The 27,521-nt window shown below is 31.2% G+C and overlaps 1 protein-coding gene across 1 annotated transcript in view; it reads right to left on the bottom strand.

Annotated features, from left to right (window-relative positions):
• Positions 1–11,514: 11,514 nt before the first annotated feature.
• Positions 11,515–27,521, bottom strand: part of LOC114331067 (phenoloxidase-activating factor 3-like) — a 93,350-nt gene continuing 77,343 nt past the window's right edge. The window contains exons 6-8 of the mRNA XM_028280540.2: positions 16,582–16,674; positions 15,352–15,539; positions 11,515–11,725 (exon numbers count right to left, since the gene is read on the bottom strand). Of these exons, the coding sequence (XP_028136341.1) occupies positions 11,606–11,725; positions 15,352–15,539; positions 16,582–16,674 (401 nt within the window). The 3' untranslated portion in view covers positions 11,515–11,605. The remainder of the gene's footprint in view (positions 11,726–15,351; positions 15,540–16,581; positions 16,675–27,521) is intronic.

Below are 27,521 nucleotides of genomic sequence, written 5' to 3'. Positions count from 1 at the left end.
TTTCCAATCTGTGCATTGAGGTCTCCTAGTATAATTATAACATCTTCTTTGGGTATTTTTTCCATCTCTTCTTCTATCTTATCATAAAATTTTTCTTTATCGCTTGTTTGCTTGTATTGCTTGTTTCTGTAGGTGCGTATAGGTTTAATAGTGATATTATATTGAATGGTTTATTATTTATTCTTACATACGCAATTCTTTCACATATCGGTTTAAAGTTTATGACTTTTTCTCTTAGCTGTCCTAGAATCATGAATCTAACTCCTTTTTGTCCTTGCTTCTTTCCTCCTGAGTATAATATTGAAAAGTCTTGTTTATCAATCTGTCCTTGTCCCTCCCACCGTATCTCTTGCAGTGCTGCAATATCTATTTTATACTTTGCTAGTTCTTTGCTTATTTCCAGCATTTTGCCTGGTGCCAACATCGTTTTTATATTCCATGTGCTTATTTTCAGTTCTTTATGTTTTTTATTTTTTTGCTTTCGTCTTTTTTTTGTTTCTTTGCCTGCTCTTATTTATTTCTTTTTTGTGATACATCAATTTATCTGCAACCATTTCCCTTTTATTTGCCTCGTCCGTCGCCAAATAAGTTTTGTATTGTATTCCCTTATCACTTGCTAGTTTTACGAAACGTTTTGAAAAACCCCCAACTGATTCTTGTTATTATTCTATTTCCACTCCCGTCCTTCTCTATTATCAGTTTATTGTGCTTAATTTGGACACGTTTTCCTTTCTTTATTTCATCATTTGCTATTTTAACTATTTATTTTTGTATTTGTAATTCCTTTTTCGTTAAATCATTGTTTATATATATTCTTTCTTCTTTCACTTCCTTAAGTTTTCTTTTATTTTCCATTACTTTTATTTTTTCCTCTTTGTTTGGCAATCCGACTAAACATGTTTTGTTTCCTAATTTCACAGCTTCTTCTATCTTTATATTAATATTTAGTTCTTATTCATCAAGTTCTCCATTCTTTATTTTAGTAACCTTCTATCTCCCGTATCTATTGTCATTCGATATACTATAACATTATTTTCTTTTCGTGCTTTATCGATCATTTCAAGGCGCACTTTTACATCTTCCAGTTCCTTTTTCATATGTTTTTTTGCTATTCGCACTTCACTATTCTCTTGTATTAATTCTTCTAATTCAATTCGGAGTTCCCTCATTTCTTCTCTGTATTGCCCTTGCTCCTCTTTAATTTCTTTTACGTGAATTTTCAGATCTTGTGTCTCTTTCGTTAAGATTGCCATCATATTTAATATTTGGCCTATTTTGCATTCCTCTGTGTTCTTTTTATATGGGGTTCTTTATACTTTTTTGCTTTTCGAAAAAGACTGCTCCTCATTTTCTCTATATCTTTTCCGATTATCGTCGGATGTGTAATCGTCGGGGTTCATTTTCTTACCGAAATTACTCGCGATAAAATCACCCTCCCCACTCAACACGTCGGAGGAAGATGATTTTTCAAGCAATATGTTTCTCTTTCGAATTAAACTAAATTACTTTACGTTATTTTGGAGCAGTTTGATTCAACAGTTCCCACCTTTAACTTTCAAAATTCCAGTTTTTGGAGCTTGTAATCAACGTTCTAATATGACCGACTTTTTTAGGCTTGATGTTGAATAAAATTTTATTTGGTGTTTTAAGTTTATAATATATTTTATTTAATATTATTGTACTTACAGTCTGTTTCAAAAGTTTATTTCTATAACTTCACTTAACACTGATCGTCTTTGATACACTGTAACTAAAATCACTCTAGAAACTATTTCTTATTCGCCAAAAAATTGAATTTTTAGAAAGCCTGATTTTTAACGTGCTGCTCTGCCCACACTAGAGATGGGAATCCTGATTTACCAAATAACCAGGTGAGTATTGGTTGATGTAAGTGCGGGTCGAAGTATTTTAAATTCATAAATTCATTTTGTTAATATTTAAATGAATAATCACTGCCTGTAGTTGTTCATGAGTAAGATGTTGCAATATATTTTGAACATTGGAGTTCTTTGGTAGGTACTTTTCATACTCCTAATTTTGCAATTTCGGTTCTCAGATTAAACTGCTTGCATACTCTCCTTGAAGTAAAGTGTCAAAATTTTTATTAAATAAACATAGTTTCAGAAGTCATGTATCACCTAAAATTATACTCATTTTCATAGTAGATTTTTTCATGAACAGATGAACGGATTCTGCTAATTGTTTTTTTATTTCTTTAAATCTAAGACTTTTCGTTAATAAACTGCTTTCTGGCTGCATCCCATATCTCCTGATTTTACAATATATAATCACGTAGAGACGACGAAAATAGGACCAAGCAAATAGAGGACACTTAGGCCACGCATTTACCTTCTCTTCGTCTAGGAAAAGGACCGAAAGACAGTTTCTAAATACTCAAAAACTGAGTAAAATGAAAAAGATTAAAAAGGGTTCAAGGCAGGTTTTGTTTATATTCGATTCAGAGTTGGACTACCATCTCCATATAGCAACTATTTCAGCATCCTTATGCATCATCAGTGAAGATTATGCAGTCACAACTCTGAAGGGAATAGAAACATTCTGCCTCTTTTAAGGCAAAACATCGCGATGCAATGAACCCACCTTTTGAGACGCAAATCAGCGACATCTCTCGTATTACGAGGAAAACAACGAAAAGCCCCAGATACAAAGTTTACTACTTTTTAAAAAATTAGAATAATTGAAATAAAAATATAATAAACAATATTTTAAATCTAAGATTTTTCGTTAATAAACTGATTTCTGGCTGCATCCCATATCTCCGGATTTTACAATATATAATCACGTAGAGACGACGAAAATAGAAGAAAGCAAATAGAGGACACTTAGGCCACGCATTTACCTTCTCTTCCTCTAGGAAAAGGACCGAAAGACAGTTTCTATATACTCAAAAACTGAGTAAAATGAAAAAGATTAAAAAGGGTTCAAGGCAGGTTTTGTTTATATTCGATTCAGAGTTGGACTACCATCTCCATATAGCAACTATTTCAGCATCCTTATGCATCATCAGTGAAGATTATGCAGTCACAACTCTGAAGGGAATATAAACATTCTGCCTCTTTTAAGGCAAAACATCGCGATGCAATGAACCCACCTTTTGAGACGCAAATCAGCGACATCTCTCGTATTACGAGGAAAACAACGAAAAGCCCCAGATACAAAGTTTACTACTTTTTAAACAATTAGAATAATTGAAATAAAAATATAATAAACAATATTTTAAATCTAAGACTTTTCGTTAATAAACTGCTTTCTGGCTGCATCCCATATCTCCGGATTTTACAATATATAATCACGTAGAGACGACGAAAATAGGAGAAAGCAAATAGAGGACACTTAGGCCACGCATTTACCTTCTCTTCCTCTAGGAAAAGGACCGAAAGACAGTTTCTAAATACTCAAAAACTGAGTAAAACGAAAAAGATTAACAAGGGTTCAAGGCAGGTTTTGTTTATATTCGATTCAGAGTTGGACTACCATCTCCATATAGGAACTATTTCAGCATCCTTATGCATCATCAGTGAAGATTATGCAGTCACAACTCTGAAGGGAATATAAACATTCTGCCTCTTTTAAGGCAAAACATCGCGATGCAATGAACCCACCTTTTGAGACGCAAATCAGCGACATCTCTCGTATTACGAGGAAAACAACGAAAAGCCCCAGATATAAAGTTTACTACTTTTTAAACAATTAGAATAATTGAAATAAAAATAAAATAAACAATATTTTAAATCTAAGATTTTCGTTAATAAACTGCTTTCTGGCTGCATCCCATATCTCCGGATTTTACAATATATAATCAGGTAGAGACAACGAAAATAGGAGAAAGCAAATAGAGGACACTTAGGCCACGCATTTACCTTCTCTTCGTCTAGGAACAGGACCGAAAGACAGTTTCTAAATACTCAAAAACTAAGTAAAATGAAAAAGATTAAAAAGGGTTCAAGGCAGGTTAAGTTCAAGGCGTGGCCTAAGTGTCCTCTATTTGCTTTCTCCTATTTTCGTTGTCTCTACGTGATTATATATTGTAAAATCCGGAGATATGGGATGCAGCCAGAAAGCAGTTTATTAACGAAAAGTCTTAGATTTAAAATATTGTTTATTATATTTTTATTTCAATTATTCTAATTGTTTAAAAAGTAGTAAACTTTGTATCTGGGGCTTTTCGTTGTTTTCCTCGTAATACGAGAGATGTCGCTGATTAGAGTCTCAAAAGGTGGGTTCATTGCATCGCGATGTTTTGCCTTAAAAGAGGCAGAATGTTTATATTCCCTTCAGAGTTGTGACTGCATAATCTTCACTGATGATGCATAAGGATGCTGAAATAGTTGCTATATGGAGATGGTAGTCCAACTCTGAATCGAATATAAACAAAACCTGCCTTGAACCCTTTTTAATCTTTTTCATTTTACACAGTTTTTGAGTATTTAGAAACTGTCTTTCGGTCCTGTTCCTAGACGAAGAGAAGGTAAATGCGTGGCCTAAGTGTCCTCTATTTGCTTTCTCCTATTTCCGTTGTCTCTACCTGATTATATATTGTAAAATCCGGAGATATGGGATGCAGCCAGAAAGCAGTTTATTAACGAAAAGTCTTAGATTTAAAATATTGTTTATTATATTTTTATTTCAATTATTCTAATTGTTTAAAAAGTAGTAAACTTTATATCTGGGGCTTTTCGTTGTTTTCCTCGTAATACGAGAGATGTCGCTGATTTGCGTCTCAAAAGGTGGGTTCATTGCATCGCGATGTTTTGCCTTAAAAGAAGCAGAATGTTTATATTCCTTTCAGAGTTGTGACTGCATAATCTTCACTGATGATGCATAAGTATGCTGAAATAGTTGCTATATGGAGATGGTAGTCCAACTCTGAATCGAATATAAACAAAACCTGCCTTGAACCCTTTTAATCTTTTTCATTTTACTCAGTTTTTGAGTATTTAGAAACTGTCTTTCGGTCCTTTTCCTAGAGAAAGAGAAGGTAAATGCGTGGCCTAAGTGTCCTCTATTTGCTTTCTCCTATTTTCGTCGTCTCTACGTGATTATATATTGTAAAATCCGGAGATATGGGATGCAGCCAGAAAGCAGTTTATTAACGAAAAGTCTTAGATTTAAAATATTGTTTATTATATTTTTATTTCAATTATTCTAATTGTTTAAAAAGTAGTAAACTTTGTATCTGGGGCTTTTCGTTGTTTTCCTCGTAATACGAGAGATGTCGCTGATTTGCGTCTCAAAAGGTGGGTTCATTGCATCGCGATGTTTTGCCTTAAAAGAGGCAGAATGTTTATATTCCCTTCAGAGTTGTGACTGCATAATCTTCACTGATGATGCATAAGGATGCTGAAATAGTTGCTATATGGAGATGGTAGTCCAACTCTGAATCGAATATAAACAAAACCTGCCTTGAACCCTTTTAATCTTTTTCATTTTACTCAGTTTTTGAGTATTTAGAAACTGTCTTTCGGTCCTTTTCCTAGAGAAAGAGAAGGTAAATGCGTGGCCTAAGTGCCCTCTATTTGCTTTCTCCTATTTTTTTCGTCTCTACGTGATTATATATTGTAAAATCCGGAGATATGGGATGCAGCCAGAAAGCAGTTTATTAACGAAAAGTCTTAGATTTAAAATATTGTTTATTATATTTTTATTTCAATTATTCTAATTGTTTAAAAAGTAGTAAACTTTGTATCTGGGGCTTTTCGTTGTTTTCCTCGTAATACGAGAGATGTCGCTGATTTGCGTCTCAAAAGGTGGGTTCATTGCATCGCGATGTTTTGCCTTAAAAGAGACAGAATGCTTATATTCCCTTCAGAGTTGTGACTGCATAATCTTCACTGATGATGCATAAGGATGCTGAAATATTTGCTATATGGAGATGGTAGTCCAACTCTGAATCGAATATAAACAAAACCTGCCTTGAACCCTTTTTAATCTTTAATGTTTTTTTATTATTTTAGATTTTATTTTGGTATTTACAGAATTTTTACTTAAATTTATTTTTTGTGCTTATACCGGGTGGAAGGAAAGAAATGTTTTTTTATGCTAAGTTTAAGACACCCTGTAGGGAGAAAAACCAAGTGTAAGTATATATCGAAATCGTCATGTAGTCTTATGTTTTGTGAACATTTTGTTCTTTTTTTGTTTTTCGGATATCTTTAATAACAAAGAAACTAGACGGTTTTGCTCTATAATATGTGTTTTAACTGACGACATGCGATACGTGAGGAGGTCTTATCATACACTAAGATGAAATTATTTTATATATTATAGAGCGAAAGGAACAAAGGGTGCAAAGAAAGGAAATCTGCTCAATGAACCTCTCGCTATTTAAAAAGCCTCCATGTAGACACCAAATCCGTACTTACTCTTAAGGAAAATCCTCCTTAAAACATCACAGAGCCTCCACTAGACAATTGTGTCTCTATTATGTTTCGCTGTGCACACCGCTCCCTTGGTCGAAAAATAACTCTTAAGGTGTCGACCAGAATTGTTAACGTTATATGTCTTTCCGTTTTTAAAGAATTGTTAACTGTTTTTTATTGTTAATTTATTTTTAACTCAGTTAAACACGTCATGTTAAAGAATAAAAGCGTATTTAATATTTTCTGAGTTTCTAAAGTCATCAGAGATATTAAAAAAACAAAATGTTACAATGTGTACAATACCATTTCGATGTATACCCATACTTATACGTCGTCCTCCCTACAGGATGTCTCAAACCTAATGTAAGAAAAACATTTTTTTCTTTCCCCCGGTATATGTTCAAAAAATAAGTTTGAGTAACCCGTTAATTTGTTCAAGAGAAAATCAACTATGACGGTGACCATACTTTTAAGGTGATGCATAAATTTTGAAACTATGTGTATTATACAACCATTTGCAAATAATAATAAGACATTTATAAAGAATAAGTATAAATTTTTTAAATAAAATACTGGGTATTGGTTTTTTTATTTAGCTTAAATGCCTCAAAAACTAACGCCACTCGCATGGTACAGTTGATTTCGCAATCAGGTTATAATGCGTGATTTGAGTAAATGTCTTGTTACTCACTAAAGTCGGGTACAGCTACCCAGTTAATTCGTACCCAGCTAATTCAAATAATATTGTAGTACCTTGTGACATACAGAGTTTATGTACTCAAATCAAAACAAAATTAGAGAGTGATGATACATTACTATACTGGAATTATTGATATTATAATATACTGATAATATTTATGTTAAATTAATTATGAATTCTATAAACAAAATTTTGGTCTAGCAATGGGCTATTTGGATTTATTTCCATTATTAGCGTATATTTATGGACGATTTCGACACTCTTATTTATGAAGTCTTATGGACTCATGGATCAGAGTTAATGGATACATTCCTAAATGAGTAATCAATCAATAAATAATAGTATATTATTTAATGAGCATATAATGATGGCTATTACTCACAATGATGAAGTTTGCGACACGAGCCGTAGGTGAGTGTCGTAATTTATCAGAGTAGATGCGAGTAGAATACTACACTTTTTCAACGACCTTTTTTATTTTAATTAGTAAAAAATATAATTATCAACTACTCGACATTTAATTTAAAATAATTTACCAAAGTACTTAATGCTGTTTACCCCTAGTACGTGGCTGAATAATTATTAGTTGCCTACATTTACCAAATTCTTATGTATTGTACAATTACAACAAGAAATAGTAAATCCAAGTTCTATTCGTTTCCGAAAATTTATATGCATAAGTTTGTACCTACTGTCAATGAATCTAATAGGAAATGGGTATTATCGGCGGACGTATTTAATTCTTAAAGTTTTATGTATATTTACATTTAACTGTATATAATATAATAATATAACTATATACATATAATATGTTATAACATATTTAACACAATACAACTTAAAAAATAAACACAATATTAGTTATAAATTCCAATTAACCCAAAAATTACGCTAATGTCACTGTCACTAAAATAAATGATAAACGTCAAAATTTTTAGTAAACAAGATATAGACGTAAAAAATATACTGACATTGTTACAGTTAAAATTCCTTTAAAAATTTTTCGAAGTTTATTGATATAAATAACAATAATTATTGTATTAAATAAATAAGTTTAAGTAACTTTCTTTGCAGTTTATATACGATTAATATTAAAAGTGACATGCGCCACTTGAATCTAAATTCAGCCTGTGAGTAATGACCCGTGAGTAACTTCATCCCGTGAGTAATGAATTATTACTCACGGGTAAAGTAATGGGTGTTATAAAGTGCGTTCGCGGGTACCTGTCGGCAACTAGTCGGTCACAATTCCTAACCTCAACTAACATAAATAATACCGTTAATAAATAAATATACAAGGTATGTTTACATATGTAGTATAATTTAATAATTAGTTATTAATATTAATTAAAAGTTTTAAAGTAAATAATATACCTTGTATATTTATCTATTAACGGTATTATTTATATTAGTTGAGGTTAGGAATTGTCACCGACTAGTTGCCGACAGGTACCCGCGAACACACTTCTATTAAAAATCTATTTAAAAAAAGCGAATATTGAGCATGTTATTAAACTGTCGTAGAAAAAACATAATAACACACTACCTGTTCTGGATGTTTTAATCTCAAAGTATAGTGGAAATGAGACGCATGTGTATATACAGAACCAATATACACAAAACAAATATCTAAATTACAAATCAAATCCCAAAATCAATTAAAAAAAAGAATCATTAAATCGTTAGACGATTGACCCAAACTGGGAGTTGTTTTAACGAAAATTTGTTTTTAGAAGCAAAACAGTTTAAAACAACATCTGTTTCATTGCCAAAGAAATTTCAAGAATTGATCAAACGAAGCAGAACAACTTAGAACGTGATAACATTCACAAGAAATGTTAATAAAAGTAAGAGGAAAATAACAATACCATATATAAATAGGGCAGTCAGTGAGGGTATTTGGCTCCGAATTCCAGCATACTACATCCATTTACTTGATATTTTCACATTAATTTTCACATTCATAGCTCAAGAAACAAAGTCTAACTTATGCCGATGTGCGCTTTTTACTTGGGGGGTAGTTCCCACCCCTTCTAGAAAGTGGAAATTTTTTTGGCTAAAATAGCTATAGTGGCTATAGATTTTCATTCAAGGCAAAAACTGTTATATAATTTTTTTTGAAAACTCAATACTTTTTGAGTCATACGTGGTTGAAAATTGTCCATTTTCATTGAAGAATGACACCTGTGCAGACGGTTATTGCGAATACTTTAAAAACTATTCATTTAACGAGAAAAACCATGTAAAATATTTTTGTAGCTTATAATAAAACAAGAGATTCGTTTCTTCATAAATCTTCTAGTTATAACATAATAAAAAGAGATATGGTAGGTAAGAAGAGTTTGTTTTTTGGTGCATGCTCAAAATCAGTGTAATCAACTTGAAATGACAGAGAAACGGTCAATTTTAGGTTTATAGCGATACTAACGCCTTTTATAGTGCTTGAAAAGACTTTTAAAAATACCAATATTAAATGTCGATTACATTCAAACTAAGCGAGATATGCTGCAAAAAAAATTGACGATCAATGTACTTTAAGAAAAAATGAGAAGTATATTTAACCCCTCATCCATCAGAATTTAAATGAATCATTTTTCTTCTACAATACTTTATATTATAGTGTTATTTCTATGTTATAAAAGTTGGGCGGGTTTAAAATCAATGGTTTTTAAAAAAAAAGATAAAATTATAGAGCGTATTTTTAAATTTTCTTAAAAAGCTTCGTTTTTCTCCATGTAACTCGAAAAAGAAAAAAAATTCGAAAAAGAGATACCAGACGAAAATGAAGAGTTTTTTTTAGATAAAGGGTTTTTTTTTTCATTACTGTATCGATTATAATTTTCAGGTTAAATGGGGAGAAAAGAAAGTTTTTAAGAAAATTTAGAAATGCGCTCTATAATTTTATCTTATTTCTTTCAAAAATTATTCATTTTATACCCGTCCAACTGTTAAACATAAAATAACACTATAATAAAAGGTATTGTAGAAGAAAAACGATGAATTTAAATTCTTGTCGATGGGGGTTAAGTATAATTCTCATTTTTTATTAAATTATATTATTCATCAATTTTTTTGCAGCATATATCGCTTAGTTTGAACGTAATCGACCTTTAATATTGCTCATTTTGGAGATCATTTCAAGCACTACAAAAGGTATTAAAAGCATTATGCACCTATTGACCGTTTCATCTACCATATCTCTTTTTATATTATTATAACTATAAGATTTATGAAGGAAAGAATCTCTTTGTTTTTTATAAGCTACAAAAATGTTTTATACAGTTTATTTAGTTAGATGCACAGTTTTTAAGGTATTCACAAAAAACCGTTCGAAAAAGTATTGGGTCTATTGAATAAAAAGGAGTATTTGCTTTTACTTCCTCGTATTTAAGTATTTACTTAATAGTAATTGAACAAAGCATTAAAGAAATGACTTTATTCAATTAGCATTAAGTAAATACTTAAATTTTTTTTTAAATAATTATAGAACAGTTTTTACTTAGAATTGTGAGCGGCCGTGGGTAACGGCATAAACGCTGGCCTCATACGCCAGTAGACGTGGGTTCGATCCCTGCCAAAGACAAACCATTTTCATTTCCAATAATGACACGAGCCGTCTCACCGTGCCTCGGAGAGTACGTTAAGCCGTCGGTCCCCCTGGGCTAGTGTACATCGACACTAGTTACTTGAAACAGGGTTAAAGATGTAATTGGCGCTGGAACTATCCGAAAGGATCTCCCCGGCAAAAATGCCATACGATATTATTATTATACTTAGAATTAATTTTTCTCTCCACTTTTGTGGTTATTTTAACCAAACAAATTTCCAGCCCCGAGAAGGGGTGGGAACCACCCCAAGATAAAAGCGCACATCGGCATAGGGTAGACTTTGAATTAGGAGATAAGTAGAGGCTATTCCCAAAATTTCATTAAAATCCATGTAGTAGGATAGAATTCAGAGGTAATATCCTATTCTTGCTCCCATTGACTGGCGTAAAAAGAATTATCGGAAAAACTTAAAACGATAGTAAATTATTTCAACATTTCAAAAATATCCAAAACAACAACACCTTCAAAGCCATTGCCAAAGCCAAAAACAAATTGAGATCCATTTTATCTAAAGAACTCTGTATTTATAAAATACATTGTGGATGCGTTTATTTAGGCGAACATTTTTATGTAGGAGAAACGTTAAGACAGTTAAATGTTATAATAAGTGAACATCAGTTTTATATCAAAAAGTGATAATGAGAACACGCTCAATTATATCAACGCGTATAGGAAAATAAACATATATACAAAGTGTAAATCGAAAGCTCAAATAAACTTGTTTTAAAATAAAGTTGGGGCTTATTCCCAATAAAAATTGTAAATTGCACTTGATACAGTTGATCAGCGCATAATAAAAGCAATAACTAAAAGTTATTTAAAACACTTTTTAAGAATTTTTATGCTATTTATTCTGTACAATAATTTATTTTAATAAAAATTAAACTATACTACTTAATTTAGTAACTACATTTTGACTATTCAAAAACTTGTGGTGTGTTTTCCCTGATCCACGTAATATATTTCTTAATATTGGTATACACACTGGGAACCCCTCCTCGGCCACATTGATCGGATCCAAATGATAAGATGCCCACCTAAAAAGAATAACATTATTAAAACCTCGTAAATATATACCGGGTGGTGAATCGTAAAACGGGCCATAGGAAACTCAATGTAAAATTCTAAACTGTTGAATTCCTGCTTCCCTAATTATTTTACATCAAAATCCATGAGAGAATATTTGTAGAGAATTGAAATCTGTATTAAAATCAAAAGTTAAAATTGTTCTACGATTTAAACGCATTCCAAAATTTTGAAAAATATAATACATTTGCCACCGTAGGTAGGTTATCTATTGCCATCCCCTCTTTGTGAACACACACACACACACACACACACACACACACACACACACACACACACACACCCTAGGTAGGTATGTGTGTAAAAGTTAGGCCACACTTTACTATTTAACTGACAGTGCTCACACCATTGACGGAATAAAAAACCTTTATTATTAATACTTTCTCCGCAACTGAGGATATCTTAACAACTGTATTATTTTTAAACAAAAATGATAAAATAAAAATATTGACAGTTCAAAAATGTGAAAATTATAACTTAATTGTGACACATTATTGCACTGTGTGTGGCCTAATTTTGGGCTGAAAAACTGAAAAATGTATTACATTTTTAGAAAATTTTGGAATATGTTTAATTCGTAGAACAATTTTAACAGTTGTTTTCAATACAGGGCCCAGAGCACGCCAAATATAATTCTAGAATTTCATAATGGGAGAATCGACGGTTGCTAGGCAACGTGACGTCACCCAAATAGAATTATATTTGGCGTGCTCCTGCACCAGATTTCAATCCTATACAAATAGTTTCTTATGTCTTTTGATGTAAAATAATTAGGGAAGCAGGAATTCAACAGTTTAGAATTTTACATTGAGGTTTCTATACTATGGCCCGTTTTCCAATTCACCACCCGGTATGTATATTCATTTGATAAACGTTTGTTTAAGGAAATAAACTAACACAGCGTAGTATAAAATGACCTCACACTATTATTTTTAATGTAACGAAAGCCTTTGCCGAACGTTTACCGATTTGATTAGGAACGAAGCCATCACGTAAGGCTTTTATGACTTAAAAATTAGCTTTATCTAACAGAAACCTGTTGATGAATATTTACAAGTAAGTCCTCAAACGTTATGTGTGGTCTTATTGTATGGTTGTGAGGCATGGACGTTAGAAACCACAATGCTAAACAAATTAGAAGCATTCGGTGCTGTCGATGAATCCTAAATATATCGTAAGTTTCACACACTTCCAATGCAGATGTTCTTCAAATGATGAATTCAGAACGTCTGCTCATAAACATCGTAAATAGGAGAAAAACAGAATACTGTGGCCATATAATTAGAGGACCTAAATACCATCTACTTTGCCTTATAACACAAGAAAAAGTAAAGGGAAAGAGATGGATTGGTCGAAAGAAACTCTCATGGTTGCGTCATATTAGACAGTGGCGTGGTTCCACAGTAGAAAAATTATTTCGCGCACCAGCCGGTAAAAAAAGATTTCAGGAACATGAATATGATGACAGCCAACGCCTGAATACGGATACGGCACCTAAAGATGAACAAGATCCTATCTAATGCTGTACTATTACACGACATATACTATACAAATAGTTTATTATTAAAATTATTAATTATTATAAGCAATTTTTGTTTATTCAATTGAGGTAGACTCTTACCTATATACTAATACTACCTACATAGTCCATAGATCAATAAACTGACATAGTGGAATAGACAATAATGGTATACATAGTCGATTTATTGAGCTTGCAAATATTTTGGGAGGATCATTGTTGAAAACCTACAATATAAAAATTTCTACCACTCATTATTGAAAGCTAAAATCGCTAAAAGCTAAAAGTTTAGCAGATTGCTTTAACCTTTAACTACACGCGCTAGCGTATTTTGTACGCCAGATATAAGAATTCTACTGCAAATATATTTAAAAATTTTATTTTTGACCTTGTTTATCTCTCTAACCTATCACTGGAATGTGCTTTACAATTTGATTTTAGTTTCGTTATAGTCGGCTTTCTGGGACGATCGTAATTTACAGTTCATTATTTGCTGTTGCCGGTGGCGGACAATATGCGCCACGATTATATTAATATATATGTAGGAATATAAGTACATATTTCAATTGTTTTTTAGTCATTATGACACAAAATATATTTTTCTTTATAAACAATACTTTTTCTCCTGTAAAAAATCACATTTCAAAAAATTTTCTATTAGTAATTTTATTTATCATGGAATCCAGTTATTCCATGATTCCAGTTATAAATCCCAATTGGCTTACTGAGAAGGAACTCCAAGTATTCACTGATGCCGAATAAGGTTTATAACAAACAACTAAGTGTATTTTTTCAAAAAAAAAAATTAAACAAATCCGCTGTTGTTAACTGTATTTTCTTGTGGCGTATAAAGTACGCCACGCGTGTAGTTATGTTATAACTTGATGCGCGGGTAGTTAAAGGTTAATTGACAAAAAAATTGTGAATAATTGAGTCAGACAAGTGTGCAGCCTATTATCCACTTTATTTAAAATATTTATTGATGGTATTGGAAACCGTTAAGTTAACCCAGCTAGGGGTTAACAGTGTTCAATTTTCGCCACCTTATCTTAGCCCCAGCTAAGAAGTGTATAAATACAAAAATATTTTAAACACAATTAATATTATTACAGTGGCCATACCTAGAAAATCGCTTAGAGAAAAATCCCCCAGCGACTAAGCGTGTCGCTCTGTTTCCAATTCGGTTTGATTTCTAAGCGACTTTAGTTCCATTTTATCTCCAAAATAAATAGCACGATGTCTTGTTTCAAATAAATTTTAATTTCCGAAGTGCAAAATTTTGACAGACAAATTGTGGACAAAGGAGTAGAATTTATTTATGCTCATTCTGATGTACAGTGATGAAATTCCACGTAGGTATGCTTTCCCATGTACATCAATTAATGGAATGTACACCATATATAATACTTCCTTTTGCCTTTTAACAAACGCTCTATGAATGGATCATCTTCTAAAAGAAAGAAAATTCGACGCGTCCGTGTGAGATCCATGACGAAAACTGATATTTCAATCGCTTTTCGGTGGACAGCTTCTCAATTTTTGCCCGTTACATTGTCGTGAACGATTTATCTCGCGCGATGGCGTAGGTTGACCACAGCGACTGAGACGCGACTTAACTGTCAGTTTTTTAATGCTTTTCTGAAGCTATTTTCTTGTGGAATTTTTGCAATTAACTAGTTTTGATGGGAAATAAGCCACAATTTTACTAAAAAAGTGATTTTATTAACATTTCGACGCTCAAATCGGGTGTCGTTGTCAAAATACAAAAAATACGATATTTTTGAAACGTTAATAAAATCATTTTTTTATTACAATTGTGGCTTATTTCCCATCAAAACTAGTTAACTGTCAGTTTATGTTTATTATTGTTGAGAGATGTATTATATGTTCGTTATTTGCGTACACTGCGGCCGTATTTACGCAACCGCATTAACCGAGGCTTTACTGTCTATTCCGGTCGATCGTGCGATTCCGTTTTACGCAAGTTTTCCTGTGTAAACAAGCACATGTGTGGCATATAATCATTTTATGAAGAATTTACAAATTAATATTGCGTACCTGATAATGTGTATTTCCGTGCCGAACTATTAAAGGAGCTCCTCCAAATCCGCTACATGCATCATTTCCAGCTTCTCCTCCAGCACACAGGTGATCCTCTGTTACTGACAGCGTTCTACCGTACACTTGAACGCATTGTTGAAGACTAATGATTGGTAACTGCAGAACTTGCTGCTTTGGCAAGGCATCTAAAAATAATTTACTACTAGTGGAGTGATCTTATTAATTTACTACTAGAGTGGCAGGGACATAGTGGTGAGTGGTGATGAGGTATTTCTGTGAGAACAAGTAGACTTAAATGTAGTCATGTCGTTCTTAATTATCCAGAAATATTGGCTAATTTCAACAAGAAATTATCCTGAAGTCAAAAGAAAATTTAATTTTGTCAAAAGATCAGATAAGTAAGGTGACGATTGCAACGCTCGGAGTAAATATAATAAGAAACTTGGAAGGGCAAAAATTCAATCGTGAGAAGGCATTGCAGGGAGATAAAACAAACTACAGAAATGTTAAGACTCCATAAAGTTCCCTCAAAAAACCCTCAGATAAGTATTCCCTAACATTAAAGAGTAGATGAATACACTCGGAATGGCAAATAAGCACTGAAATAACTTCTTAGTGTGCATTTTCCTGAATCTGAACAAAACTAATACGACTAGATATAAGACATCAGGCTTAACTGGATACTATAAATTATGTTTCTAGAGAAAACTGGCGTGTGGCAAAGGAAACGGTAAACCAGAACAAAGATAATGACTGAACTTTTGTATAAATAATAATTGAAAATTAAATTTTTGTACAAGTAATATATTATAATACTACTATCTAGCTTAGGACTGGGCTATATACCAAAAGCACGAAGACTTCTAAAGATATCTTTTATGCCTAAACCTGGCAAATCCAGGCAGGAAAACTTCCGTGGGACCAATAAATATGATGTAATTTGTATTGAAGATTTTAGAAAAATTGCTCAATGGGCACATTAGACATAATATATTAGAAAAAAATCTGATATGTTAGGGACAGTATGAGTGTACAGTAGGAATCTATATCGAACCGTTACTACATTATCTAGCACGGAGGGGAATACGTTCTGGAAAACCAAGAGGTGTTGTTGAGTACATTTCTCGATATACAGATATCATTCGACAACACCTCCTACGAAGCAGAAGTGTACAGTATAGTAGCAGTATATTTTTCATTTCCAAAATATTCTATAGATTTACTTACATGATTGACCTGCAGCTTTACCCCATCCAACCAAAAGTGCGTTATTGCTCGTGACAGACCAAGGTTCTGGCAAACATATTGGTTGTGCAGTAACTAAAAACAGATATTCAATAAATCAATTTATATTTCACTATGCTATGGAAAGTTCTCCAATAACATTAATAATAATATAAAATTATTACAAAAACTGATAAATAACTTGATTCTCAAAACAACTTATCTGCTAAATATAGAAAACTGTGCATTTAGCAGGAAATTTTAGTACATTTACAATTAATATTCTTCAGTTATTGTTTAATGAACAGAAAATTTCAGACTAAACAATAATAGAGACTAAAGTAAAACTAATAAAAATACATGATACATCTAGTAGAACTGAAAATAAATAAAATATGGACAGAAATAAAAAAATATTAAAAAAATTAAAGTATGAATAAAAAGGTTCTTGATATAAGTGTTTTAAAAGGAATATCCACAGTAGGGGGGTGCGAAAAAAGTCAAGTTAATAATTCCGTATCGCTATAGTGCGGAAAAGTTGCGATTGGTAATTACAAGAAAAACAAAAAAATAATTATTCAAATCGGACTTTATCTTCCGATCCCACAAAAGACCTAAAGATTATAAAAAAAATAAAATTTTACCTTTTTTTCAAAAATTTTTATTTATCCTTCGAGTACGTTTTATTTATGGCTATAGTACAACTTATTTACACTTTGCATGGTTGAGTACTAAAAAAATTGTTTTACGCATTTAACGGATATTTTCCGATCCCGCAAGGTCAATCAAAATCTATAAAAATTTGAAATTTTTGATGAATTTGAAAAATTAAAAAACATTTAGTTATCTCACTTTTCTGTTACATTGTGAAGCTCTTCGCTTGTTTAGATATTGTATGACAATATTTAAACGACCCAGAACTCACAACGAGGGGGTGGTTGCACTTCTAGCTCCACACGCACTCTTCTCTCCAACCAACCAATGAGTGTGTGTTTTTTACATTATTTACATACGTACATTTCTTTTTTATCCGTTTGTGTCCAGCTCTCAAACACCAACTTTGCATTGTGATTTCTTGTTAAAATCTGGCAGCATGGACCTTGATTTAAGTGTTGTCTTGATGCATCTATCTCTTGATTGAGATCCACATATATTAGCATTAGACGATGCTTCAATGACCAACTTTCGACACCGCTCATCAGCTGGCTTGTGGCAGGGATAGTTTTGTACATTCCAGTCTGACACGTAGCCCGATGTAATACAAGGAGTTATATCTTCATTTGAAACTCTTCGAGAGTGTTAAAAGCCGGACAGACTAAAGCCAAGGGCAAAATTATTAGAAATTTCATCTCTCCTACTTTAAATTTTCAAGCACAGGACTGCACTGAAATAATAGACTGGAATGTTACAAAACTATCTTCTCCACCAGATCTTCGAAGAGTTTCAAATGAAGATATAACTTCTTGCATTACATCGGGAGACATGCCAGACTGGAATGTAGAAAACTATCCCTGCTACATGCAAGCTGACGAGCGGTATCTAAAGTTGGCCACGGAAGCATCGTCTAATGCTAATGTATGTTGTGGGCCCCAATCAACAGATGGATTCATCAGGAAAACATTTAGATCAAGGTCCATGCTGCCAGATTTTACCAAGAAATCACAATATAATGTTGATGTTTAAGAGCTGGATACAAACAGATAAAAAAGAAATGTACATATGTAAATAATGTAAAAAACACACACTCATTGGTTGGTTGGAGAGAGGGGTGCGTGCGGAGCTAGAACTGCATCCACCCCCTCGTTTTGAGTTCTGGGTTGTTTAAATATTGTCCTACAATATCTAAACAAGCGAAGAGCTTCACAATGTAACAGAAAAATGAGATAACTTAATGTTTTTTAATTTATCAAAATCATCAAAAATTTCAATTTTTTACAGATTTTGATTGACCTTGCGGGATCGGAAGATATTGATTAAATGCGTAAATTTATTTTTTTTATTTCTCTACCATGCAAACTGTAAATAAATTTTACTATAGCGATAAATAAAATACTAAGGATAAATAAATTTTTTTTTTTTTGAAAAAAGGTAAGATTTTATTTTTTTCATAATCTTTAGGCCTGTTGCGGGATCGGAAGATAAAGTCCGATTTGAATAATTATTTTTCTGTTTTTCTTGTAATTACCAATCGCAACTTTTCCGCACTATAGCGACACGAAATTATCAACTTGACTTTTTCGCACCACCCTAATCCACAGTAATATGGATTAAAGGATGTTATAATTGATATTAATTTGTTTTATTAAAAAATTACCACATCCACCATGAGGTGATTAACGTAAATACAGTGTAGGTATACAATTATTCAAATACTTAAAATTTTATAAAACAAACCTATTGGTAGGGGAGCCCAAGCGGGAATTTTTGCAGTTAAGTACTCGAGCGTGTCAGAATATCACATGGGGAGAAACCTTGTACCCTGTAAATGTACCCCTACGATATAATATGGAATTTTAATACAGGACACTTCGCTAAGGAGGATCCGAAAAAAATATCTATCTTTCGAAAACCTCGAAATCGTCAGATTAAGATAAGGTAAGCTAAGTACATGCAGGACTAAAATCTGACGATTTGAGCGGGGCATAAGGAAATGGGCGAGTCACAAAGCTTCACAAAAAAGCGAATATTTCGCGAAATGAACGTCAAATCAAAAAACTGAATACGTGTTCAATATTTTTCAAAAATCTATCCAATGATACCAAACACGACCCTCCACGAAGAGGGGTGGAAGTAGCTTTAAAATTTTAAATAGGAAAAATACGTGTTCAATATTTTTTTTTAATCTATCGGATGGCATCAAACACGACCACCCACGGAGATGGGGTGGAGGGTTACTTTAAAATCTTAAATAGGAGGTCCCTAAAATCTGTTTTGAGAGACAAAATTAAGTTTATAATTATTGTAGTGGTAGGTAATTAATTGTAAACAGGTAGGTAATTAATTGTAAATATTTAAGTATCGTAATAAAAAATTACCTGCCTATTTGGAAAATGTAAAATGTAGTACGTAATGCTTCGATTTATATAATTTGATTACCAACAAAATTTCTACCAATCTTCATCTAATATATTATTTTCTTACTCTATGTTTTCTGTATTTTAATATTTTAATTCCACTAAAATCAAACTAATTTGAATAAATTCAGAAAATAAGAAACTGTCAAAAAGTTTAAAAGGTTCAGTTGGTGTGTCTAGATGACTGAATTTTAACATGCCTTGATTCACAACCTAATGACCGTAATATACACGGGTTGGATCCCCAATGCCAATTTTTATTTTTATTTTTTTTTATACATTTTATGATTGTAAGTAAATTTATTATATAAATTTTTTTTTTCAGAAAATAAGTAGTTAGTTAAAATTTTTGCCAACAATTGTTAGATATCACTGTTTCTTCGTGGCATTTTTCAATGCGGTTGTGTGTGTTTTCTTCTTTTATTTTTTTAATTTTTGGTATTGTTTGAATAAAATTTTTTGGAAAGTAGTAAGTATTAAAATTAGTTTAATATTTAAACAAAATATAAATAAACTGTTTAAAGTGTTGGTTTCTTTGAAATCATATAATAGAAGTGTAATTCCTTACGTGCGTACAAAGTACACACACATTCTTTTTATTTATTCTGAGGGACTTTCTGCACTTTATTCTCGTAATAACGTAATCTTTCATAGTGTGTTTAAATTTTTCAAAAATACTTATCAGCTTTCTCAGGATTCGGAAAAACTGAATACATTTAAAAAACAATTTTGCGCCTTTCCCCTTGAGTGAAAACTTGTTTCACATTTTAAGAAAATAAATAATTGGAGTGTAACTATTTACTCTTTTATCGGTTGTATAAATACTTTTAATTATTCTTCACAAATTTTTAAACGCAACATATTTAACAGTTGATATCGTTCGGTTAGTAAACCCAAAATTAAAATTGAATGCGTTAACAACAATACTAAATATATTGTATATAAATGAATTTCCGGAAGCAATTGTATTAAACTATGTGAAAAGTGTGGGAATCTCATATCAGTTTCGATCAAAGTAATTGAAGCATATCGTATATTATATTGCTTCCTATTTTATGCTTATATGTTTATACATCCCAATAATTATATATAATTACGTTATGTTTGAATAGATACACTAAGGAATTTTCCCTTTATGATGATGTTATCATCATTATGAACATTATGAACGTTATGAAAGATCATCTCAGGCCATAATAGACTTTGTTAAAATGGCTGGCTTAAAGGGATAAATTTAACCTTCGGCCGGGCGCTTTTAAAAATCTTAGTTACTTATTATTTTCGACACCTTTTTTAAACGCTTTTATTTAGTTCAATAGTTTGCATCAAATCTTTAGACGTTAATTTGACTGCCTTTTCTTCAATGCAAATGAATGAAAATTTCCAGACATACGTATTTGCGGGAACAATACACGAATAGTCAATAAATTTTTTTTATGGTTATTAATTGTTTAAATAAAAAAAACGATTTTAATGGAAAATGCTTAAATTTTCTTGTTTTTTACAATGTAGAAACTTGAAACTTTTACCTTTTGTAGCTATGATATGAACTATACATAATGTCCACTTTTTACGTTAATTGTTTACGTTATGCTTCATAGATAAACAATGAAATTTCAAATTTTGAACGACAGTAGGGGAGCCCAAGCGGGGATTTTTGCAGTTACTTGAGCGCGTCAGATTATCATATGGGGAAAAACCTGGTACCCTGCAGATGTAGCTCTGCCATATATTGGCTCTTAACACAGGGAAGTTCGTTATGGGGGGCCCGAAAAAAAATCTAAGTTAAGTACATGCAAAAGAGTGTATATTTCAAAAATCTGACGATTTGAGCGGGGCGTAAGGAAATGCGTGAATCAAAAAATTTCACAAAAAAAAAAAACGAATATTTCGCGAAATGAACGTCAGATCGAAAAACTAAAAAATGCGTCTTCAATATTTTTCAAAAATCGATTGAAAGGAACCAAACATGAGGGGTAAATTTAAAATTTTAAATTCAAACCCGCGATATTTTGCAAAATAAACATCAGACCTAAAAACTGCAAAATACAATTTCATTATGTTTTTGAAAAATCTATCGAATGGTATCAAACATGGCCACCCACGGAGGTGCGGTTGGAGGTTACTTTAAAATCTAAATGGAAGCCCCAAATTTTTATTGCAGATTTGGATTCTTTACGTAAAAATAGGCAACTTTTATTCAAGACACTTTTTCAAGCTATGGATAGATGGCGCTATAATCGGAAAAAACGATTGTTGGAAACGGAAAATTAAATTAAAAATTGGAAAGTTCCTACTAAAATGGAAAATTTTACTTAACTTTTTTTGGTTTTAGAACCTAATAATCACAACCCAATAGGTCACCATAACGCTCGAGTGACTGCAAATTTAGCATACTTTGCCCTGCTATTATTCGTGTCAAATTTTAATATGATACGAAACAAATCGATAGCTTTGTGTGAAAACCTCGTATCTCATTTTACAGGAGAGACTTTAAAGTTAATTTCTGCATGCTATAACTTAAAACAAAAAAAACTATGTTTACATATTTTTGATTCTGAGTATGTTTAGATCATTACACACACATTTTTCATATATTATATTTTGGGTTAGAGTATGCAGAAATTCAGTTTAAAGTCACTCATGTAAAATTTCTGTACAATGAGAAACGAGGTTTCCACACTTAGTCCAGGGCGGATCTGTTTTGAGATGGACGTTGAGAGGTGACTCAAATTTTTTTGCAGAAATTGCTTGAAAATAAATCAAATAATAATATTTGAGTTATCTTCCCTCTCAAAAAGGTCCGGAACATTGTTTAAATAATCAAAATGTCAAAAATTGAAGGAAAAATTCGATTTTTTTCTTTGTTTTTTGATTATAACTTTAAAAGTATTCATTTCCGAGAAAAGTTGTACTGACATAAAAGTTGCGTAATTAAAAATCTTTTAGTAATTTTTGATATTTTTCAATATTAATTATTTGCTATTAGGATTGAAAACTTGCTTCGTATTTTTACGGCCAGATGGCGCTAGCCACCCATTACCATCATTTTGGCTGCAATATTTGGGAAAACATTTCGATGCGATTTGATTGGATTAAGGAGAACAGTGCCTACGTTCCTTCTGATGACGCTCCAATAAGAGCAGAAAACTGCAGTTAAAGGGACTGGCTGCACTCCTTATTCTAATTAAAAAGTAAGATTGTTTTTCCTTCGTATTGCAGCCGAATATATAAAAATGGTACACACATTTTTATTTTGCGTAATTCAATTTACTACAATATAAAATTGGTTAAAAATTTAAAAAATAGTAACCCTAGTTGCAAAATAGCAATAATTGCGAAAAAACCATACAAAAACAAGTATTCGCATTTTACGTTTTTCAACCATTTATGCTACACTTAGGAGCTTCATATTTCTCCCTGAAAAACTTTATGATACAGTAAAACAATACTGTAAATTTCATTAAGATCGGTTCAATAGATTTTGCAAAATAAATTTTGCAATACAGCTTTCGCAAAAAAATTCATTTTTTCAAAATGTTACAGAACTGAAAGTAAAGCAGATAGCAAGTTGAATTTTTTTTTGCTTATAGAAATGTACTCTACCTTTCATTTGCAATTTTCAAAATTAAAATCGATTAATTACCACGGCGTCAGAAATTTTTTGAAATAAACAATAATTTTTGGTGCTACGCGCATGACAGCTGTGTTCGATTCACACAGGTTGATTTCCACCAAAATTTCTTCTAATCTTTATCTAATATATTACTTTCTTACTCTATATTTTGTTGTATTTTAATATTTTAATTCCACAAAAACCAAACTAATTTTATTATTATTTGTGAAATATTGTTTAAACAATTGAATATGTTTAAAAATAATAAACTTTTATTATTTAAGTTAAAATATAAGAACAAAGAAAGTTTTTGCTAATAAAAGTGTTATTTCAAAGGATAGAGTATGTGTTTTTATTTTGCAATAAACAAATTTATTTATTTATATCAAAATGTCATAAAAATTAAAATGTATCAATCATTATAAAAGGTCATTGAAATGCCCAATCAGAGCAACCTATCCGCTGTCCTGCGCGTAGCACCAATAATTAATGCTTATTTAAAAAAATTCCTGACGCCGTGGTGTTAAGCGATTTTAATTTTGCAAAATTGCAAATGAATGGTACAGTACACTTCTATGTGCAAAAAAATTTTCAACTTGCTATCTGCTTTATTTTCAGTCCTGTATGATTTTGAAAAAATGAATTTTTTTTACGAAAGCTGGATTGCAAAATTTATTTTGCAAAATCTATTGAACCGATCTTAATGAAATTTACAGTATTGTTTTACTGTATCATAAAATTTTTCAAGGTGAAATATGAAGGTCCTAAGTGTAGCATAAATGGTTGAAAACGTAAAATGCGGATACTTGTTTTTGTATGTTTTTTTCAAAATTATGGCTATTTTGCAACAATTGTGAGTATTTCTTAAATTTTTAACTAATTCTATATTATAGGAAATTTAATGACGCAACTTTTATGTCAGTACAACTTTTCTCGGAAATGAATACTTTTAAAGTTATAATCAAAAAACCAAGAAAAAAATCGAATTTTTCCTTAATTTTTTGACATTTTGTTTATTTAAACAATGTTCCGGACCTTTTTGAGAGGGAGGATAACTCAAATATTATTATTTGATTTATTTTCAAGCAATTTCTGCAAAAAAATTTGAGTCACCTCTCAACGTCCAAATGTACTAATATTTTTACAGATCCGCCCTGGTCTAACTAAGCCATCGTTCAACCAAACCTCGAATTAAAAAAATTCCTGTTTTTATCGTAGTTTTAGAAAAACCACCGGTAGAGAGGTTTTGTGCTACAATTAACATTAACGCATTCGTTTTGGCGCGTACTAATTAAACGCTTTTCTTTAGTTCAATCGTTTGGGTCAAATCTTTGGACGTTAATTTGACTACTTTTTGCTCAATGCAAATGACTAAAATTTTGCAGACATATGCATTCGCGGAAACAATACACGAATAATTAATAAAAAATTGTTTATGTTTATTAATTGTCTAAATAAAAAAACGATTTTAACGGAAAATTGTTAAAATCTCTTGTTTTTTACAATGAAGAAACTTGAAACTTTTACAGATTGTAGCTAGTTATATGAGCTATACATAATTTCACTTTTTACGTTAAAATTGTTTACGTTATGTAATAAAATTTCAAATTTTTTGCTGATTCCGACTACTTTTCATGTTTTTACCTATATCATATGCTTTATACATACTTTAATAAACATGACGATATATTTTAATGTTTGAAAAGTGTAAGACTAAAAAGTAAAAAATAAAAAAATATGAAAAAAGAAACGCTTTTCTTTAGTTACGAGTGCCTAAAATTAAAAACATAAAAGATCAACTAAAAAGCAAAAAATAAAAAAAATTGAAAAATCTAACACATTCGTTAAAGAAAAGCATGGGGCGAAAACCGTTTATTCGATGAAGACGCGCCACACTTTTCTTTAACGAATGTGTTAGATTTTTCAATTTTTTTTATTTTTTGCTTTTTAGTTGATCTTTTATAATATTTTTAATTTTAGGCATTCGTAACTAAAGAAAAGCGTTTCTTAAAAAATTTTTTTCATATTTTTTTATTTATTTATTAACTGTATCGTTATTTATTTTGTCAATAAATAAAACAGTTTTATTAACTTTAATAAATTGTAAAAAAACTTTTTTGTACAATTTAGTTGATCATTACAATTTGTACATAAAATATTAGATTTAGAATATCGTTTAAAAGTGAATGCACTACATTTTGAACATTTCATAGGCGTATACGACTTGTTCAGTGTAACAATTGCAGCATCTACCACGTTTATCAGGACTTTCGTCTTCTTGGTGAGGTACTAGTTGCTTCGGAAACATCCTGAACAAGAACTCGGTTATATCACGTAGAAATAAATACGCATTATTCAAAACAAAGTGCGATAACTAACTAATTGTACTTGAATTTCACGAGACGATGATGGGTACCCACTGATTGTTAACCTTCGGATGACCAAGCGGGGGAAATTGTGACCCCAGCGTATGTTGTTCTTTAATAAATTCAAAACTATTTTCAATTTTTAACTCATTATTTTTTTATTTGACTTTAATATCATTCTGGATATCCTCATATTTTGAAATAAAAAAATTCCCTATATTTTACGAATAAAAAAAATATTCTGAAGTTGATGTTTAGTAAAATACCGTCTATTATGTGTAATTCCAAGTAGTTATAAGCTAATGACGTCGACTTTGCAAAGTAACAAGACACTTACTCAACATACACATTACACATGACACTAATACTCATGTTGTGATTGGCTGAATGACATAAAGTCCATGCCATAAAAAAATAAAAATAAAAAAAAACTTAATTTTTTTGTTAATTGTCATTTTTGACATTTTTGACCTGGGGTCATTTTCCCCCCTTGGTCATCCGTGTAACAAAAAAAGGTTGGTCATCGGAAGGTTAACCAATAAGGGAATTTTAAACAGATCACATACATAGCATATCCCGTTAACATTTTAACTTTTCGCTTAAATTAAATGTTCAAACTGCTAAGACTAGGGATGGGAAAAACCTACCAGTTTAAACCTAAAACCGGTTTTTTACTTCGCAATAACCAGTTTTACCGGTTGTTTTTTTTGTCCCGGTTATAACCGGTTTTTTCTTTTTAAAGTAAAAACCGGTTATTAGGTTTTTACGGTGATTAGGATTAGGTTAGGTATTATTTTGGATTCCAATCATAATTATTATTATCAAGTAATTATTCCAAACAAAACCATAATTCAAATTTTATTTTATAAATACAGAAACATAAGCAAACTGAAAGTGCAAACTCACATCAGCCAGAAACAATCAAGTTTTACTGTAATATTTCGTTGAAAAGGTATTTGTAATCATAATATTTACATAAGAAGTGATTTGGTCGAACTAGACGCAAGCATCATTTATTTTTCACACTTGACTCTTGACATTGAAAGTGGGTGAACGACTTTTTCCGATTACCAAAATAATGTTCTGACTATGAATATTGAATTACCGATTACGAATACGAATCTCCAAGGATTTCCCTACGTTTTCAAAACGATACACCCATACAGGAAGTATTAAATGAGTAAAAATGTACCTAATATTTACAAATATACAAACGTGTTAAAAGGTATAGATGATAATGTTTTTTTGATGGTAGTAAAATTAAAAGATAAATTGCTTTATCCAATTTATTTTTAAGTAAAATATTTATGTTGATATTATTTTTTTTAAATCCTATTTAAAAGAGTCTGGGAAATTTTTTATAAGTTGAAATGGTTGGGTTAAATTGTATATTATTGCAATATGTATATATTAATCTTACACTATATTATATTTGATAGTAATCAATAAATATATAGTAATAATAAAATAATAAATAAATATATTAATTAATAGACTAAAATAAAATGGTTTTATTAAAAATTTTGTTTTATTTATATTGATATTGATGTTCTTTCGATAGTACTAATTTTGATCACATTTATATCGAGTATCGAGTCGAGTGGAGTATCGCAAACTAAAGTGCATTGTAAATGTAACATTGTAACCTATTGGATTAAAAAAAAAAACCGAAAACCGTTTTTTTTTGGCCGGTTATAACCGCCAGGTTAAACCGTAAGCAAAAAAAAGGTATAACCGAAAACCGGTGTTTGGTCAAAAACCGCCATCCCTAGCTAAGACGCAGGTGGGTGGCAGCTTTAATATTGAATTTATTCGAAAAACAATATTTATTTATCAAATAAATATTTTTTCCTGTTTTAGGACAACAGTAAAATGTATTTAGAATTA

The sequence above is a fragment of the Diabrotica virgifera genome, chromosome 2 (genome assembly GCF_917563875.1).
Source record: "Diabrotica virgifera virgifera chromosome 2, PGI_DIABVI_V3a".
NCBI classification, from domain to species: Eukaryota; Metazoa; Arthropoda; class Insecta; order Coleoptera; family Chrysomelidae; genus Diabrotica; species Diabrotica virgifera.
Note: the sequence above shows the minus strand (reverse complement) of the source record. Positions and strands in the feature narration are given on the sequence as shown.